The following is an 18,314-nucleotide window of genomic DNA, read 5'->3' on the forward strand; positions in this document are numbered from 1 at the left end:
CAATGTGATATTATATGAATTATCCTGATTAGTAACCACCATCCATCTGGTTTAGCAGGCTAAAACAAATCCTGACAATGCAAATACTGTTGACCCACGCCTGCGAGGAGGACAGTGAAGAGACAGAGGGGTGGTGTTATCTTTTTTTTTTTTTTTTTTACATGGAGAACACTGTACAGGTGCCTTCGGATCCGCCAGGACTAAAGGCACATGGGGTCCACTGAGCAACAGATGTGTCCATTCTGGAAATGAGAAGGAGAGAAGGCAAAGGAACACATGAGTGGATTATAATCACACTTTAACCTCAGCCAAACTCTTTTTGAAGCTCAGCAGATAATGTTTTCAGGTGGCGCCGCTGCAGCAATACAGACTCCGTTTGGCATTTAGAATTCCTCTGGGTGTCATTTTGGCACCAATTGATCCAATATTCTACTGAGAATACAAATGTGAATGGTCACAGAGGCGTTTTGCTTTAAACTTGGGAGACTAAAGGTTTGCAGGGAGAGTACTGTATGTGCTAAACAAATACTGCCAATAGGAATTCATAGTAAATCTGTGTTGATGTATTTCAATTCAGAGTAGATCTTTGATGCATAGTAAGATTTCTTTGGAAAACTTTGAATATTTAACAGTTTTTCCACTGAGATTGGCTGCTATCATTTCTGTAAGAGGTGAATTATATTTTCAGGCAAGCAGGGAGAAAATATTCATCCTAGAAACTCAGGCAAGGGCGTGAATCTTGGTGGATTAGTCCTAAAGCCGAGGCAAACAATATACGCTCACAATTGGTAATGAAGAGGATATTCACCTGCACATTTTACTCTCGCAGTGATTGTTCTGTGCCACAACTCTTGGAACAAAAACTCATGGAGTGCGACTGTCTCCACCTGATTTACGAGGACCAATTATGCAAGTTTGTCTCGGTTTTCTAGAAAGATTTGCTGAGGCACTTTGCTTAGTTAGTATTGTGTGTGAGCTTATTTAACATAGTGGAGAGAGGACTGTGATTCCCTCCTGCAGCTGAGCCAGAGGCCAGGAGTTGAGGGGATGACGGATCAGTGCAGACCCCTTGTGGTCCACGGTTTTCATTTCTTTCTTTTTTTTAAACCAGCAGTGGTAGAATATTAATACCACTCCTATTAATAAAAATAATTGAAATTCCTAAACATCTCAACTTCAAGTATTTGAATAATGATTCTCAAATGAAACATTACATCTTATTCATTATCCTCTTCCCTCTTTGTTGTGCTTTTGAAGAAAGAAAGCAGCATTTGTCATATTCTTATTGTGGGAAAATTTGGATTTTCCTCTAGGCAATCACTGTCATGTGCAACTGTGTGTATTCTGGTTAACTAAATATACTGGGAGTTACTCATTAATCTCCTTCTCCATTGTTGCTGCTCTAATTACCACCCTATTAAATGTGGAGAAATGTTTCTTTTTACTATGAAAAAGCTTTGTGTGCACAGGTTAGCAAATCCAAATGAGCACACAAATGGCTACACCTCCAGACACACAGTATGTACGAAAAGGTAAAATAAATTTAATGTTCAATGAGATATTATGCATACAAATACTGCCACAATGCAAGCTCTGGACCATAATGTGTTTTTTTTCTGTCAAAGCACAAAGGTTTCTTTATTTTTCAAATCACTTTTCTTTGGTGTTTTGTCTGGCACTGAAGTAGACCAACTGTAATTTGCAGCTTCGAGGCTGCCTGCCGTTTACCTTGCACTGGCACAGGGTGCACTCGGTGCCATGTTTAATCCAGGAGGAACCACTGAAGCGTGAGATGTTGTGCTCGTCCGTGCACGTCTTGGTGATGTCGTTGCGGATGGTGTCGGCCTGGCAGGGGTCAGTGACACAGCGGGGACAGCACTCGCCCTCGGGCACCACGGTAAACTCACAGTCCACAGGCGGGCACGGCAGAGGCCAGCAGTCCACCTGCCCCTGCTGCAGAGGCACAGAGAGAGAGAATTTGTGATGGATAGACAGACAGAGAAGTAAAGGAGTTCAAAATAATCTCTGCATCTTCACTATTGCTTCTTCAATGCCTGAACAAGTTATTCATGCAAATACACACGTTTCTCCTGACGCTGTACATTTGCATTCTAGAGGGACCATCTTCATTTGATGGAGGAAAAAAAAGTTGTTAAGGTACCAAGGAAATATAGATGAGCAGAGCAATCTTCTAACACAGTCAGCAATTATTCCAGACTGTAGAGGTAAATGCTCCTGCTTCTTAATTGACTTGTTCTGGTCCCCCTCTCTCATTGTTGTTCCCATATTAATCACAGCAAACTTTCAGCAGAGAAAGCCTTATTGGATTTCTGTACTGCAATTTTCTATTGGCCTGAGAAAACAGGTCATATATTTGGCCAACTTTGCACATCCCTCCTACAGTATTCTTTATCATTCATTTTTGAGTGTTTTTGCTTCACACCTTCTTGTGAGATGAACTATGAGTTTATCAGGCTGTGTATGTTTAAGCACTAGCGCAGATACAAAAGGCATGCACACATAAAGTTACAAGAGGCTTGATGCAAGTGTCCCACCGGGCATATTTAATATCTCTGAAATTCATCTGGCTCAGCATTTCAGAAATGTTGTAGCAAATTAGGCTGGCTATAAAGCACAGGGCTCACGTGATGCTAATGCCCACTCCCTGCTTTCATGCAGTGTGTAAACATTTGAAGTAGGAAATCCCCCCCGAGTGGCACTCTTTGGCTGTAGCCAGGGGAAGGGATTGAATGTAGCCTCAGGTATCTTTCCCATGCTGCGATAAGGGACACCATCATCTTTGTCTGTTTATGCAGATGTGGCCTATGATCACAAAGGAGAGAGCACTTTGCTATAAAATCAGCTTTCATTTGCCTTCCAAACAGAACAGTGTGGTGTGGAAACTTAACAGTGGCTCTTTCATCTCTTTGTGATATTTCATAAGGTTATTATTTTAATCTGGTTTTGCATTCAGTCTTCATGGTATCTGACTACATTTTAATCTCTTTGCCTTTACTTTACAAGAATGCATGTTACAAAATGCCTCTGGAAGATTAAAACTAGTGACATTTATCCTTGCCTGGGAATTAACCAGCAACAATCATGCTTTCTTTTATGCACCACACAACAATCTTAAGTACAATTTATGACTGGGGAAATCAATGCATCTTTGATCTTCTTTCGATTTAACAAGGTAGCAAACCACCAGTGGTCTGTGCGTGCATATTCTGCAAAGGCCAGATTCTTGATTTCAAATGATTGCATGGGTAGCAGAGAGGGAGTCACATCTTGGTCTTGGGAGAATGTTTTGCCCATCTGCCTGCTGTCACTGTGTATTTTAAGGCTCCCGCTGAGCCTGGACAGCCATGGCTCTGCTAAGTGTAGAAGCATTCAAGGTTCATTTCACGTCCCTGTCACGCTACTGGAGCCCCAGTACGGTATCGCACAGCAGCTTTTTCCCTCGCCCTTTCAAGTGCTGCTCTTTATACTGTGTGGCTGGTGGTCCTTTATGTGTTTGTCTCTGTGCATCTTTAATTGAGTGTGTTTTATGTCCCTGCGTGTGTTTGCGTGTATTTATGCAGGCATGAGTATGTATTGCCATGCTGCCAGGTGTGCCTACACTCTCAAACATGACTACATATGTGTGCACATGTGTATACTATGTAAAGACTTATGTTTGTATGCTGTATGTGTGTGTGTGTGTGTGTGTGTGTGTGTGTGTGTGTGTGTGTGTGTGTGTGTGTGTGTGTGTGTGTGTGCGTGTGCGTGTCCCCTGCTGCTGCGACAGGCATGCCTGCGTTCTCGGATGTGTTTGTGTCTGCTTGTGTCAACATATATAAGTGCCTACAGTGAGCACAGCCCAAGCAAGAGTGAAGCCGAGCGAACCCATTTTCTGTGCTTCCCCACTGCCTCTCAGCTGAGCAGTGATTTTCAAGCTTTTATATAATGGCTCACTGTAAGAAATCCAAAAAGCAGGCCTCAGGTCTGGGCACCAGGGCAGCACTACAATGGAGTGAGGGGGACAGGGGTGGAAATGGCATCGCTGCTGCTACTCTAACCATAAATCAGACTGTAGCCAACTTATATTATCTCTAAGTAACATTGATCTTTAAAAGACAAAGACAAGAGTGGGGGAAAAAAGAAGGAAAAGGAGTTGTAAAGTGTGTCTCTGAGATCCACAACGAAGATGATTTGTGAGTCACTGAACAGAAGGAGTGACACTGGTGTGGGTATGTGTTATTGGCTAGCGTGGGTGTGACAAGACAGTGGGGTAGAATATAAAGCGTGACATTTGCATTTAATATGCATATGGCTATGTGGGGAGAAGTAGAAAGGTTTATTGTTTTTGTCATATTTATTGGGAATCACTTATGAAATGCTTCCTTGTTGTTTGCACAGCGGCAATATGTAAACCTTGAAAAAGGCCGACATGGCAGAGGATGTGAATGCAAAGAAAATAGTGCATATGCTTTGCTGTGAAAGATTCATGTGGCGAACACAATGTGATTTTGTTTCGGGTGAGAAATAGGATTGCATTTAGAGGACACACAGAGCACACAGAAACACACATACTCATCAATCAACACTGTGCACAGACCTCTCAAAGCATGATACACACTGTAACACCTCCCACTCTTGAGCCACACACACACACACACACACACACACACACACACACACACACACACACATTTTCTCCTGTTCTCTTAACCTTGAAAGTATCCTTCATAAAATGTATAATTCCATCAGACAACAGTGCAGAGGGTCCTTTGAATTCTCTAAAATCTCCCTAATAACAAACTCTATTTCTTTCATCTTCTTTTTCTCCTCTCTGAAACCTTTTTATTGACCTCTTAATCACTCCCCCTCTCTTTGCCACAAAACTTTTCTCCTTGACTTTCTTTGCACAGCACATCTCTCATTCATGAGCATTTCCATGGAGACTGGAGTATTTGTTACATTTTCTTGTGTGGGCGCTGTGGCACAGGAATGAGTGCTCATGTTGTTTTCGCTCTCACCATAAATGTGCCTGGATAAAATCATCGGCTCAATTCCTGCAATGTAAAATCCACAAACGTGAGGGTTAATATAGTCATCCTTACTTACCAGGCACTGGCACTGCTGGCAATTCTCCACCCATGTGTCCCCGCTGCCGTAGGTGAGCAGGCCGTTCTGGTGCAGACACTGGCTGCTCAGTCGAGGGTCGCACTCAGGGCAGCAGAACAGGTCGGCGCTGGGGTTGTCGCAGTCGCAAACCATCCTGCGGCACATCACTTGGCCAGCCTGAGCAAGAAGCACATTTATCACAAAGGCACGATTAAATGTTAAATGCAGGCATGTGTACACATATACAGTACATGAATGCATGTGTGAGGCTATTAGTTTGATTGGATCATTAAACATAAAACACATTAAAACACAATAAATACATGGTTATAATAAATATTGTAATAACATGTAAGTAGCCTGTCCCTGGTAACTGTTTTGAAGCTCTCTTTTATGATAATAAACCTCAGATAGTAGTACTGTAGGCGATACACACCAAACTGAAATATATGAATTATGAATACTGAGTACTGTGAGTTATGAATATTGATGCACATCAGTTTTTCAGTAGTTTCTGTTCATCAGTGAGATATTTGGAAAACTGTCTTGTTGTCTCTGTGATTTAAGGTGCCCTCAACACACAAGAACTGCTGTGGGTCTGAATTGAACTTGTTACCTTTGTCACTTTCTCCTCTCAAACTCATATCCGCTGTTAGTACTTAAATGTTCAACTGTGTGAAGCTGAAGTTGAATGAATATAGAACCATTTATTCTCCATACATGTTACATACAGACACAATGCCATGGACCAAGAATATATACAGTAGGTAAAAAAACAGCTCTACTTTTCGTCATTATATTAAATTTCCTTTAGGGTGCTAACAAATAGGACAAAGATCCAGAGAATTAAGGAGTAGGCGGATGAGCAATCACCATTGATCTTCTTGCATTTTTCTTTTGCTGAATAACTGCAAAAGTCAGTTTAAAGACCATAAAGATGGATCCAATAGTAAGTCAGCACCATCACAGTCTTTCTCCAAACTGTGCCAATTAAATAAAACTATCTTTTTTTTCTTCTAATGTTTTAGAAAGTAGTGACCTCAAACATGCAGTACAGGCAACCCATCTGGTGCTCAAAGCAGATTAAAGCAATAATTTGCATATTGCACAACCTCAGTCTGGACACAACCCAGCCTTTGTCTTTTCTTTGATGTTTGACCTTGGTTTCCCCCATCACTTAGTCCCAGCTCACCATCTAATATCCAGCTGCGTCCGCCCACCTCCAAAACAATAACATGTTTACTCCTCTGCTCTCTCGACCGCTCAATACAACTAATTTTGACAGGCAGCTCTTCAATCTTTCAAATCAATTAATATGAGTCATTTAATTAGGGAGCCATTTCTGCCCTGGTCCTTTGTAATCAAATGAATAATTTGCTGCTTGATCATTCACTACCGACACTAATCCACTATAATCACCTTCCACTACTGTCAGGCATTGGGTTGAGTGAAACGCTGAATTGCAAAGTATGACTGGTCCGTGACCTGATAATCACGGAGGAAAAATGTGTTTGTGGTGATGGAATGAGTTTTACGGACCAACTGTTCCCAGATGGCTTGTCACTTTGGTGTCAGAAATCAATCAAAACAACTACATCAAAAAGTCTGAGTCATTCTGGCAGACCTTTAAAGCTCACTACATATAGCTCCTGCACTTTAATTAAGTAGCTCTTCACCGCTGCATCACTGTCATATCAGAGTTTATTGTATCAGTGTTTCCATTTCTCCCGTTGTCTTTCCATGCCAGCCTTATCCTACGCATATCCTGATCTGTTTAAGAAGGAGGAGAGGGTGAAGACGAAGACAGTCTTTTAATTTTAATGAGAATTTGATTAAAACTGTGGGAGTGAGGCATTTTGCCAGTGCATTCTAATATATCCAAAACTGGGCCCATTCGCTCATGTGTCATACTGTATGTTATACATCAGTGGATTTTAAGAATCAGAAAGTGAAAAAAAGAAATTCATTTATGTTTTGCTGCAGTAACAGAGGGTACAAGAAGCTAGCTCACTCGTTACACCACTAGCTCACTCACTAAAAACAAAGCAAAAACACAACAAGTGAGCCTGATGAAACATACATGAAACACGCTGCTTGCTCTTCCACTTGCAGAGAATGTGTAGATAAATACCAAGAATTTGGTGCAGAGCTGACTATTTGGTGTGCAGCACGCCTCATCTCCACTTTTGGTTCTTTTGTATTGTCTGCAATGTAGGAGGCGGTCTATATTTATAGCACTTTTAACTTCTGTTTTGGCCTCTTTGGGGCAACGAAACAAGCTGTAAAGACAACACTGGCATATTAGCACCTTGTAAAGCTGTTAAGGCAAATGTGTTAGCAAACTGTTGCGTATTTCCACATCCAGCAGATACATTAACTCTTGAGGGACTTATCCTGCTTAGCTGTTTTATGTGTGTTTTATACATGTATCTATACAAATATATATATATATATATATACACATATATACATAGTTTTGTCTGTCATAAAGTAGATGCTGATGTCTCGGGCCAACAGTGACCATGAACTGCAATCTCCACAGCTGAAATCTGACAATATTAGCTCAAAAGAAGACATGTATTTTTTTATTGCATCATCCATCACACTACTGCGCATCAATACTTTTTTTTTCAAAATGTCACTGACAAAACAAGTTGACATTTGTTGCTGATTGGCCCAGTGGGGGATGGCCACATTCCTCTGAATGAACAGGTCTACAGTTGCTTTGTTGTTCTTTGTTTAGACACTCGCATAGTAAACAGAATAAACTAAATCCATTCATAGACCAATTGGGCACACATGCAGTAAGAGAGGGAACATCATTGCTCAACTATCTGTGGCACTGGGCACATTTTTCTGTCTCTATCTGCTTATTTATCTTTTTTTTTATTATCATATCCATCCACATATCTTTCCACTTGTCTGACTCTGTCTGTTTCATCTGATCCATCTACCCCTGCTTTGGCTACCTTCTCTTAGTCTCTGTGTTTCTCTCTCAGCCCTCTTTGTCTCTGGCACTCTGTGTACATCTCCCTCTGTTTCTTACCTGGCAGGAGCACACAGAGCACCTATCACTGTCCAGTACCCAGATCTGCCCACTGTGCTTGACCTTGTTGTCATGGATACAGTCACCGGTGCAGTTGTGCCCATGGGGGCAGCGGCAGTCATAGCCTCCCTCCAGGTTGAAGCACACTGTGTCATTGGCACAGGTGTTCCTCCCCGTCTTGCATTCATTAATATCTGCAGGGAGTACAAAGAAGACGACATCATACATATGCTCAGTTTATACCTGGCTTGTGAAAATGGGTCCTGGTAATGTCCCTTTTGTAACATGGTAACAAAGGAGTGTTTTTTGTCACAAAAGGGCTGGAAGTTGTATCCCTGGAGGGGATCCATACGTATCAGTGAGCAGCTATACATTTTAGCAAGACAGAGCTTCAAATGCAACTGTAAAATGCAGCAATTCAACAATTTTCAAATGTTAAGGGAAAGATACAAAATGTAACTGTAATGTAGCCCAGAAACCCACTTTTGGTCAAATTATGACTTTGCTTTACAAGGTTTTCCTGGATTTTTTGAGAAAAAGGGTTTGACATACAAAAGTGTCCATAGGGATTTAAATTTTATACCAAGATGGAACAAAAAGATGAAAAATAAAAGCCATGAATGTGCTTATTTTATAGGCCTGGGACAATATTCATATCACCTGATTCGATACTGTTGTAATACCTTGATTGAGAATTGATTCTCAATTAAATGAATAGAAAAGGGGGCACTATTTTCAGTCTGGTGCTCCAGTATACTGTGTGCCAAACCATTCACTGCTGTCATTAGTCCACTGGAATACAATAGGACACATAACTGGCAATTAAGATAAATGGTCCAAAGCATCTCACCGTCTCCTGCCTGCATGAGAATAACAAACTGAGGGGGAGGCTGAATGCTCCGCTGTGTTAGTATTAACATCATGTCCGCAGCAGTGGAGAGCAGCCTCTCTGCTGCACCGGGGAACTCCCTACTCTTTCCGATATGTGCACTGCGATCTTAAATGACCAAAGTGAATCAGTGCTGTGTTCTTATCCAAAAGACAGCATCTCATATAGCACATTGTCCCTGTCTCTGCACTGGGGCATTTGGGATTTATTAGGACCAGAGGGGAGATTGCTTCCTACTGGCCCACCAATACCGCTTCCAACAGCAATTTAGTTGTTGCCCGTAGGTCTCCCATCCAGGTACTAGCTAAGTCCATACCTGCTTAACTTCATTCATTCAGCAGAAGCAGAGTATATGTTGGTATATCTGCGTTGTGAAAACTAGACAGGTTTGACGTTATTCTCTTTTTTTTGGAGAATGCCTTTAATGTGCTTTTTTCCTGCCTCTCTCACTACTCAAGCTGACAATCAAGATGGGGTCAACTAGTGAAGCCATGCTAGCACTATTGTTACAGGCAATGCTTCACTGTTACAGTAGATTGAGGGTTACATTTTGACAGCTGACACTTTTCCTGACAGGCTATATCAGAGAGAAAGCCCCAGAATATGAACACGCTGCAAAAAGAAAACTGACATTTTGTGAGGAAAACACACTGATAGTGACGTACCTATCCAATTATACCAGCACATACAGAAGCATAACAAAACATATTATAAGACAAAAGTTGCAGAGATTGTGATGGCAGATCATTCATATATTTCAACAAAGTTCTGCTAAATTAAAAGACGATCTGAGGAAGCAAAAAAATACTGTCTTCCTCTGTGATGGAACTGAGATGTTAAATCAGATGCCATTCTATAGAAATGTCCATTAATAAGGCATTGTGGAGCCATCAGATGCAAACAAAAGGAAAATTTATGTAAACCTCATTTGGGTGAAAGAAATCACAGGTTTGAAAAATGGGAGCAGAATAATAAGCTTCCACTAATTAGAAGGGAAAAAAAGAGTGTGATCAATTGTGGACATTACATTACATTACATTAAAATGGCATCAAAACTCCAAGTTTAAGGTCAAAATTGATTTATGTGGGGAGACAAACTATCGTGGAAAATGCAGTTTATTATTTTAGGTTGAATCCATGACATGAAACATTAATGAAATGCCAGTTTTAATTTCATTATATATCTGAAAATCATGAATACCTATGTGTTAATATTGCACATGTGAAATGTGTGATGAATTCACATTTATTCATTTTTTGATGCATATGTTGAATTAAAAATGTGACTGCAAATCATATAATCAGATTTTTAATGTTTCCTCTTCATATTTTTCATATTTGTGTAAGAAAAGAAAAGGTAGATCACTCACCTACACATGACTCCCCATTGGCTGAAAACAAGCCGTTGTCATGGTAGCCATCACGGCACTCACAGTGGTACCAGCCGGGCAAGTTGACACAAGTAGATTTACTATCACACTCGACAAAGCCATCCGCACACTCATCAATATCTGTAGAGGAGGGAAAAGAAAGACAAGGGAAGATATTAAAGGTGCAGTGTGTAGGATTTATTAGCATCTAGCTGTGGGGTTGCAAATTGCAACCAACTGATCCTAGAGGGGCCGTGAAACTTGCGAAAAATGTAAGTTTCACTATAGAGCCAGATAGTGTCTTTGCACTAAATGTTACCTGATTTATATTGTTTGATGTAGTGTTGTTGGGTTCTATGTGCCTTGTAAGGTGACCTTGAGTGCTTTGAAAGGCGCCTTTAAATAAAATGCATTATTAATATTATTATTATAAAGGGCTCTTTCTCACAGTGATTTTTTATTTTCAGGTGATTATACACTAATTAAAACATACTTATGAATATTATATTACATTTCTGTTAAGTCCATTGTGCTAGACACCACTAAATTCACACACATTGGTCTTTTAACATCATCCTTTAATCTTGTTGGTTGCAAAATATGTTCTTCAGAGTAAAAGGGATATTGAGCTCCATTGTTGCCTTGTAGGCATTTTTGTCATTGACTTATTTATAATTGACATAACAACGTGTCTAACATTTGAGTGAATCTAGTCTGTAGGCCTTATTGATTAAGCATACTTGCATAGCCACAGAGGGACATGTGTATCAATAAAAGATAGCAAGGAATGAATGAATGTAATATAACAAGCCTATTCTTAGAAGCCAGAAATACAACATGTGAAATGCCAGTGAAATCCGATACAGTCTAATCCACCAACACATGCAGGCAAACAAGTAAACCCCAAAGTGTGTGCACTTTTGTTGAACTTTAGTCGGACATAAGGAGTTTTTATGAGGTGATGTTCAAAAAAACTCAGTAAAGGGCTTTGACAACACCTTCTAATGCAGCCTGTGGGTGGTTGTGAATAGATGGAGCTGATGTGTTTTCACAGAACTCCACTTAGAAATATCCTTGACTCTGCCTCCTCTTTCAGCTCCTGTCTTTAATACAAGACTTACTTTACAAGCTCTGACTTTCTCCTCTCCATGTGTTTTTGTTCTTTCCTCACTCGTTCTCTATTTATATTATCTGTTATTCCTTTTCAGTCTTTTATTCCTCTGTTTACCCAAACCTTTTATTCCAACAAGCACCAACTACCATCTACATCTACCAAGAACAAATCCAATATAATTTGCAATAATGTAGAAAGCGCATGAAGAGACAGATCACTCTGATATTTCAGCTAACATTTAATTAAACTAAGGGCCAGGCCCACACGAGAGGAAATAAAGCCTGTTATTACACAGTAGGGCTAAATACGTTAGACCCAGACATGCGCCGTGATTAAATGTGTCTGCATAGCCAGTGATGGCTTTTTTATGATTGTGCATGATGCATGATGCTCTGCTCTCATTATAAAAATGGCAGTGTGCCGTGTCTGACCTTCTCCACGACCTCCTGCAACAGTATCCCCCATAGAGCGACAGGCAGACGGGCTCATGGTCCCCCACCGCCCAGGCAGTAATGGGATTAAGATCTATTGGCTAATGAGCCCTCAGCCTTTTAATAGAATTTCTGCAGCAGATTAACCGTTGATCAAATGTCCCGCAGATTAGGGCCTTATCTATTTAAAAATTACCCACATTTGTCTGAATCATGTGCAGGTTTGCAGGAAAACCTGCAGGATCTTCCTTTATTCAGTTTTCCATACTGACTAGGTTCAAAAAGCTTTCTCTTTCAATGCAGCAGACTTAAAAAGGAAAGCTCATATTTCACTAATTACATCAGTTTGGTAAGAGCAGAGCACCTCATTTTCTCCCCTTAGGACAGCAATGCTGGGTTAAAAGGACACTGTTTAAAAATCATGAGTGTCCAGCAAATAGCATAACTAGCCTATCTTTGAAAATTAATATAAATTCTCCCCACTCCTGAAGAGAAATATCCAATGCTCTTTGTTGCCTGTGAATTTTAGTGTGATAAAAGCACAGGGATCTTTTAAAGGGAAAAGCTGCATGAGGTGTATTGCCAGGATATCAAAAAAATCAAGTTGAATTTGTTCAAATCATCCTCTTCTGCCCAATAGGACAGTCTGAAATTGTTCAAAGTCCAACTGAGCAGTCAGACACTATTTATAACAGACTGATGGTGAGTCTAAAAATATGCAAATGGTTTATTTTCAGCCAGTTTCATTCAAGCATTTAAAAAAGTTGTCTGACTATAACAACAGAGGGTTGCACTCGGAACAAAAGATTCATCATTTTCTCTTTTATCTGTGCCGAACCTGTCAGCTTCAATTATGGCACAACACATCTCAGCCTGCCGTCATATCAACTTTTAAAGTGTTGCAGTGTTTAAGGACAGTAACTTGCTGTTGTCACACCTTGGACTTGACTAAATAGAATGTGCGAGGTATAACATGCTGGCAAAAGTCTTGACTCCTCTTTTATCATCTTGTGTAAATGATAATGGAAGATCACTGTAATTAAATCAACAACAATGACAATCAGATGGAGGCGCTTCCTGGAAGCTCTGTAATTATTGAATGTTGCAGCTTTATCCTTCATTGAATCATAGATGTGGATGGTGCAGTGCTTTCACTTGTTAAATCATGTCATGTTTTTCCTTTCTCTGCTCTGAAAAAAAAGGAGTACACAAACAAAATAAAAAACTGGCCTTCTGTCTCTATCTCCTGCAGAGGTCAAGGCTACAGACAAACAGTTATTTTGGAGTTGACTTGCTGACTGAAAGGTATGGAACTAACAGAGAATTACCTACGCAAAGAGAGGAGGAAGAGGACAAGGATGAAGCAGATGAAGGGGATGGGGATGAAAGGAAGGAGAAGGAGAAGGAGGTGGTGGAGGCAACAAGGGAAGAAGAAGCAGGAAGAGGAGGAGGAGGAGATGGAGGAGTAATAGGCAAAGAGAGACAATGAGACAGACTGCAGTTATCCTACTCATTATCCTGAGTGGCAGTCTGGAAACAAGAGCTCTATTAAGGCAGCTCTCAGAGGACAAAGTGAGGAACAAGCAGGCGGTCTTTCCTTCTGCAGCCTCCTGGGCTTGTTATGCTGCTCTGCTATGAACAACCCCCTTCCTCTTTCTTCATCCTCTGTCTTCACCTTTCTGTGTTATACTTTTTCACTTCACCTGTCGGTCTGTCTCAAAGCTGAGGCAAAAACAGAGGTGCCCTCATCATCACCTTTGCTCATTCCAGTTTGCTCTGTCTTTGAGCAGAAAAGGGCAGAGTTTAGTCTAGCCTGGTCTCTTCTCTTCATCCCTCCCTTTCATTGCCTCTGCTCCCGCCAACCTCTTCACTTTGTCTTTGTTACCTATTCTGATCCTTGACAGTTACAAAATTTTCCTTTTACCTCTTCCTTCTCTCTTCTCATCCACCAATGTAGTTTCTTCCTCTCATGTCTTTTTCCTTTCTTTGACTGACTGATAGTCCTGTGGGTTGGGTTACACTGCAACATTCAGCAAAGAAGCCATAGCACATACCTTTCCCGTACAGTAGCCTAATTCAAACTGATTTCCATTGAGGACTACCTGATTATCCTGATAGGCTCCAGGAGGAATTATTCAGACACATCTCTGGATCTCAACTCAACCTCTCCTCCTGCTCCTATGTCAAATTCACCACTAAGACACTGACAAAAGGATGAAAAATCTTAAAGTCAACAATAATGTGTACAAAGCTTTTAATGGCATGTAAATGACACAGCAATAAGGTAAGAAATGGATTGCGGATCGCTGCATTGTATGTACAGTAAAGTGTAACTGAGTGATTGTCACTGGTCCTCAGTCTTCATTAAGACTCAGAGTGAACTCAAATAATCAATCAATCATCATGAAGCCTAAGGCAAATTGAGTTACACACTGGGTTCCTGAAGATGAAACAGACACTGAAACACAAATCCATATCTGCAAGCACTTGAACAGGAAAGTGGATAAGTAATCATGGTAAATTGGACACAAGCACAATTGCTAGCTGCAAGCATATAATGTAATCACTGTTACAGATACCTATAGTTGTAAAACTTCCTGCACTCTCTTATGTCAAACTAAAATCACAGTTAGTCATTCTTTTTTACAGTCACAGCTAATGTAAGAGTAAGTTTCTAATAATAAAATAATAACACCTTCTGAGGCAGATCATAAATTTACCTTTACCAAGTCTCTGATTGACAGTGCTAATATAAGAGTTTATTAACCGGTGCAGACATACAATGTAAACACATTTATGCTGGCAACTGATAACTGGAGCCACAGTCATATTAACATGGCAATTTAAAGCTCAATCAATATATTTGTGTTAACTATGGAAAATTATTATTGCAATGTGAAATGTGTTGCTCATAAGGATGAACATACAGATTATTATCATCCAACTTCTTCCATTCCTCTCTGCACTACAAAGCATTTCAGAAAATGTTAGCGTTTCGTTTTTATAGCCTCAACTTTTGGTTCACTCTCACCGCTCTCATCAATACATCAAAAAAGCTCTGATTAGCCCGATGGCTACCTGCTAAGCACCAAACAAGACAAAGTTAGCAACCAAGTGGTGAACATAGTAGGACATGTGGCTGCTAAAGAGGCATTTTCCCTGCTTGATTTTCAAATATATTGAATATATCTTACTAACTCCAATATGACATGAAGGTAGAAGTAGCCTGTAGCATCTAAACTGACTAACCTTAACATTAGCAGTTAAGGTAATTAATACTCTAAAGCTGACTACCTAATTAGCTCACCAGTTCGCAAAATTACTTTAGCAGTGCACTTCTCAAACTGTCAGTGTTTGACAGCTTATTCAGCATTAACTCAAGGTGCAACACAAGACATGTCTACATGATTGTAAATAACAAGGAGGCATTCATTAGCTAGAAAGCTAACGTGGATTGAGGTTCAATGTCAGTGGCTCTTTCTGTGTTTTGTGGCAAGCTGCTGTCTGACTGCTTGTTGTGTAATCAGTCAGTAATAGAATAGTGAGTGTTACTGCTTCATGTAAATACAGTTTCAACTGAAATCATGTAATTGCCTGAAGAATTTCTGTCTATGAAGCCACAAAAAATGGCATTCTGTCTAGTATATGGGCAGAACAGAGGCACTATCATTAAACCTAATAAATAAAACTTTTTTTTTCTCAAAGGGCATATAATATACAGAGCACATTTGTAATCTGCAGCAGTGAAAAATTAATTTCTGTTGGATTGAAAAGCAAAATGTGGCCGTCCAGTGTTTACTGCAGTTCACTGCACTGCAGCAGCTACAGCGGCGAGCTATCCCTGGGAGATGTGTCATTTAGGTAGAAGCAGCAGGTTGCGCTCAACTAAACGACAGCTCTGGCCATTAGCAAGGCCTAATTAAGACACACTAATTACGAGTGATGGAGTGAGTGCTTTGTAAGGCTGTCTCTAAATAAATAATGAATACATAATCATTGTACTTAAACAAGCCGCTTGAGCTTAAACAGTCACAGGCCCCCGGGCCTTGTGGGTAAATCGTGGTACAAAAGAGAGAGAGAGGGAGAGCTGGAGCAATGCATCATGCGAACTGTCAAAGGGTGGAAAAATTAATATGGTTTAAAATATTCACTACCTGTGCCTGAGCGTCGGGTGGGAGGTGCCCAGGAGAGATTTCAACTATGATGAGGTTGTGATGTTTCTTGCCCACCATGGTATAATACACACTGTGGCCCTGACTGTTTAAAATAAAGCAACGGTAATATAATTTAACCTGGACAGACATGTTTTCATGCTCGTGCTCATGTACATTTGTTGCTACCTGTATCTGTTAATATGCCTCTTCATATTTGCCTGACCATCTATGTGTACGTCTCTATGCTTCTTTTCTATTGTTGTTTGTGTCCATTATTCAGTCTGATCAATTTTTGTTTGTCTAGCAGTTTGTCTTTCTGTCTAAAACTCTGACAAGCTTCCTGGAGCTTGACATCATGTAAATGAGGTCTAAGGGAACAAATTGTTTGTCTGGCCCCACTCTGCTCTCTGTTCTGGTCAATATGCCAGCATGTCCTCAGAGTTTCGCACTCCTTCTCTCTCACAGCCATAAAAGTTTCCTTATGAACTCACTGGCCATCCAATTGTCTCCTACCCTCCTCCTTCTTTTCACTGTTGCTATTTTTCCTCTTCCATTTTTACATGTCATTATAAATCACCTTCTTTCAGCTACCCCTCCTCTTCTTCTCTAATCTCCTCTTATCAACCACCCAATATCACCCAAAAATGTAATATATTCTCTCCTTTCTTTTCCTTTTTCTTATGTCCTCAGACTTCAGTTTCTCTCCATCCTTTCTTCATTTCTCTTCCTTTTTTGTCTCCCAGAGTTCAATTGAAAGTTCCAGAAGTAGTATTTCTTTACCAAAACAAATAATGAAGCTCTGATGAAAAGGTGCTGTGTCATTTACATAAACAGAATGTTCCTTTCTTTTATCACATCTCTTTATGAGAATATCACTCTTGAAAAAGAAGTGAGCTGGTAAATGTTCACGACTTGAGAAAATGAGAGTTTTTCCTACCAATAAAACATCAATTTACAGCGTAGGTGTAACGCACCAGGGTTCCCTGATGGTGCTCTTGAACATAACCCTCCAGGAGTGTGTAGGAGTTACAAATCTAAATTGCATCTTTAACACCAACATAAAAATCTTTTATCTCTTTCTCCTTGTCCTTAAAGAACATTGTCAATGCTAAACTAGCCTCTGTATGATTCAGTGCTGCTGATTAAAGGTGCTCGTGAGGACCTGAGACTGCTGATGAATGGAAAGATGAAAGGGAGAAGGGTCCATCAGCAGCATCTGATCAAATGCTCTTCTCCCGTGAGCAGCCTACAGCGTCCTGTGGGCAGCCTACAGCATCCATCCAAAGCATCTGATCAAATACTTTTCTCCTGTGAGCAGCCTACAGCATCCTTTGAGAGGCTAGGACGAGTGGAGACGGCCATTAGTTACAGGACTGACAGCACAGTGACAGAAAATTTTAACTGGTGGCCAAGCATCCTAATAAGCTTAGAGAGGCTTGAAAGCAGAATATAATGAGCTCAGAATAAAAGAAATAAAAGGGCTACCTCCCCATTCATCTCATAGGAACAGTTCAGCAATTCAGTCGATATACACGCATCTGAGACCTAAACAGAAGAGGATGTTCACAGATGTTGGGCCCAATTATTTCAAAAATCTTTAGAGTCCTGGGCTCTGTTTCCTAAAAGCATCTTAAAGCTAAGATAATTATAAAGCCCTGTCATGCATCTTACTACATTTTCTAAAAGCATTTTAACTAAAGATACTCCTAGACTCATAGATTATGAGTCCCTCCTGCCCACTTATCTTAAGAGGACTGAACACCTTCAGAGGATTTATTTAAAGTATTAATGGTTTTGTTTATTTAATTTATGCTCTCTGTGTATTAAAATGGCATTTATACCACATGAGTGAATATATTTTAATGCAAAACATAAATAAAGTAGTAGCCTTGGCTAAGATAAAGACAAATTACTGAGGATAGAAAAATCTTTCATCTTCCTTTCCTTTCAATATTTATGAAGTCAGTTATTTGTCTTAAATGACCTTACATTGTACACAGTTATATCTGCTAAACTGTGTTACCATTCTCTTCTTTTTTTGGTAACGCAAAGGTGCAATTACCCAACAACCTTCACAGCACATGATAGACAAGTATAAACTATATCAACGTAATTGATTTGTTTTTAATCCTTATTATCAGTGACTTTATATTGAAAAATTATTATATTAATTTCATCAGGCCTTAATTTGGATTTTAGGGCAA

General features: G+C 40.1%; 1 protein-coding gene across 2 annotated transcripts in view; it reads right to left on the minus strand.

The window, feature by feature from the left end:
* Positions 1 to 200: 200 nt before the first annotated feature.
* nell2a (neural EGFL like 2a) overlaps positions 201 to 18,314 on the minus strand; it is a 73,420-nt gene continuing 55,306 nt past the window's right edge. For both annotated transcript variants that reach the window (XM_053318999.1, XM_053318998.1), the window contains exons 16-20: positions 10,412 to 10,552; positions 8,153 to 8,346; positions 5,107 to 5,283; positions 1,729 to 1,953; positions 201 to 242 (exon numbers count right to left, since the gene is read on the minus strand). In XM_053318999.1, coding sequence (XP_053174974.1) covers positions 201 to 242; positions 1,729 to 1,953; positions 5,107 to 5,283; positions 8,153 to 8,346; positions 10,412 to 10,552 — 779 coding nt within the window. The remainder of the gene's footprint in view (positions 243 to 1,728; positions 1,954 to 5,106; positions 5,284 to 8,152; positions 8,347 to 10,411; positions 10,553 to 18,314) is intronic.

This window comes from Scomber japonicus, chromosome 5 (genome assembly GCF_027409825.1).
Source record: "Scomber japonicus isolate fScoJap1 chromosome 5, fScoJap1.pri, whole genome shotgun sequence".
Taxonomy (NCBI): domain Eukaryota; kingdom Metazoa; phylum Chordata; class Actinopteri; order Scombriformes; family Scombridae; genus Scomber; species Scomber japonicus.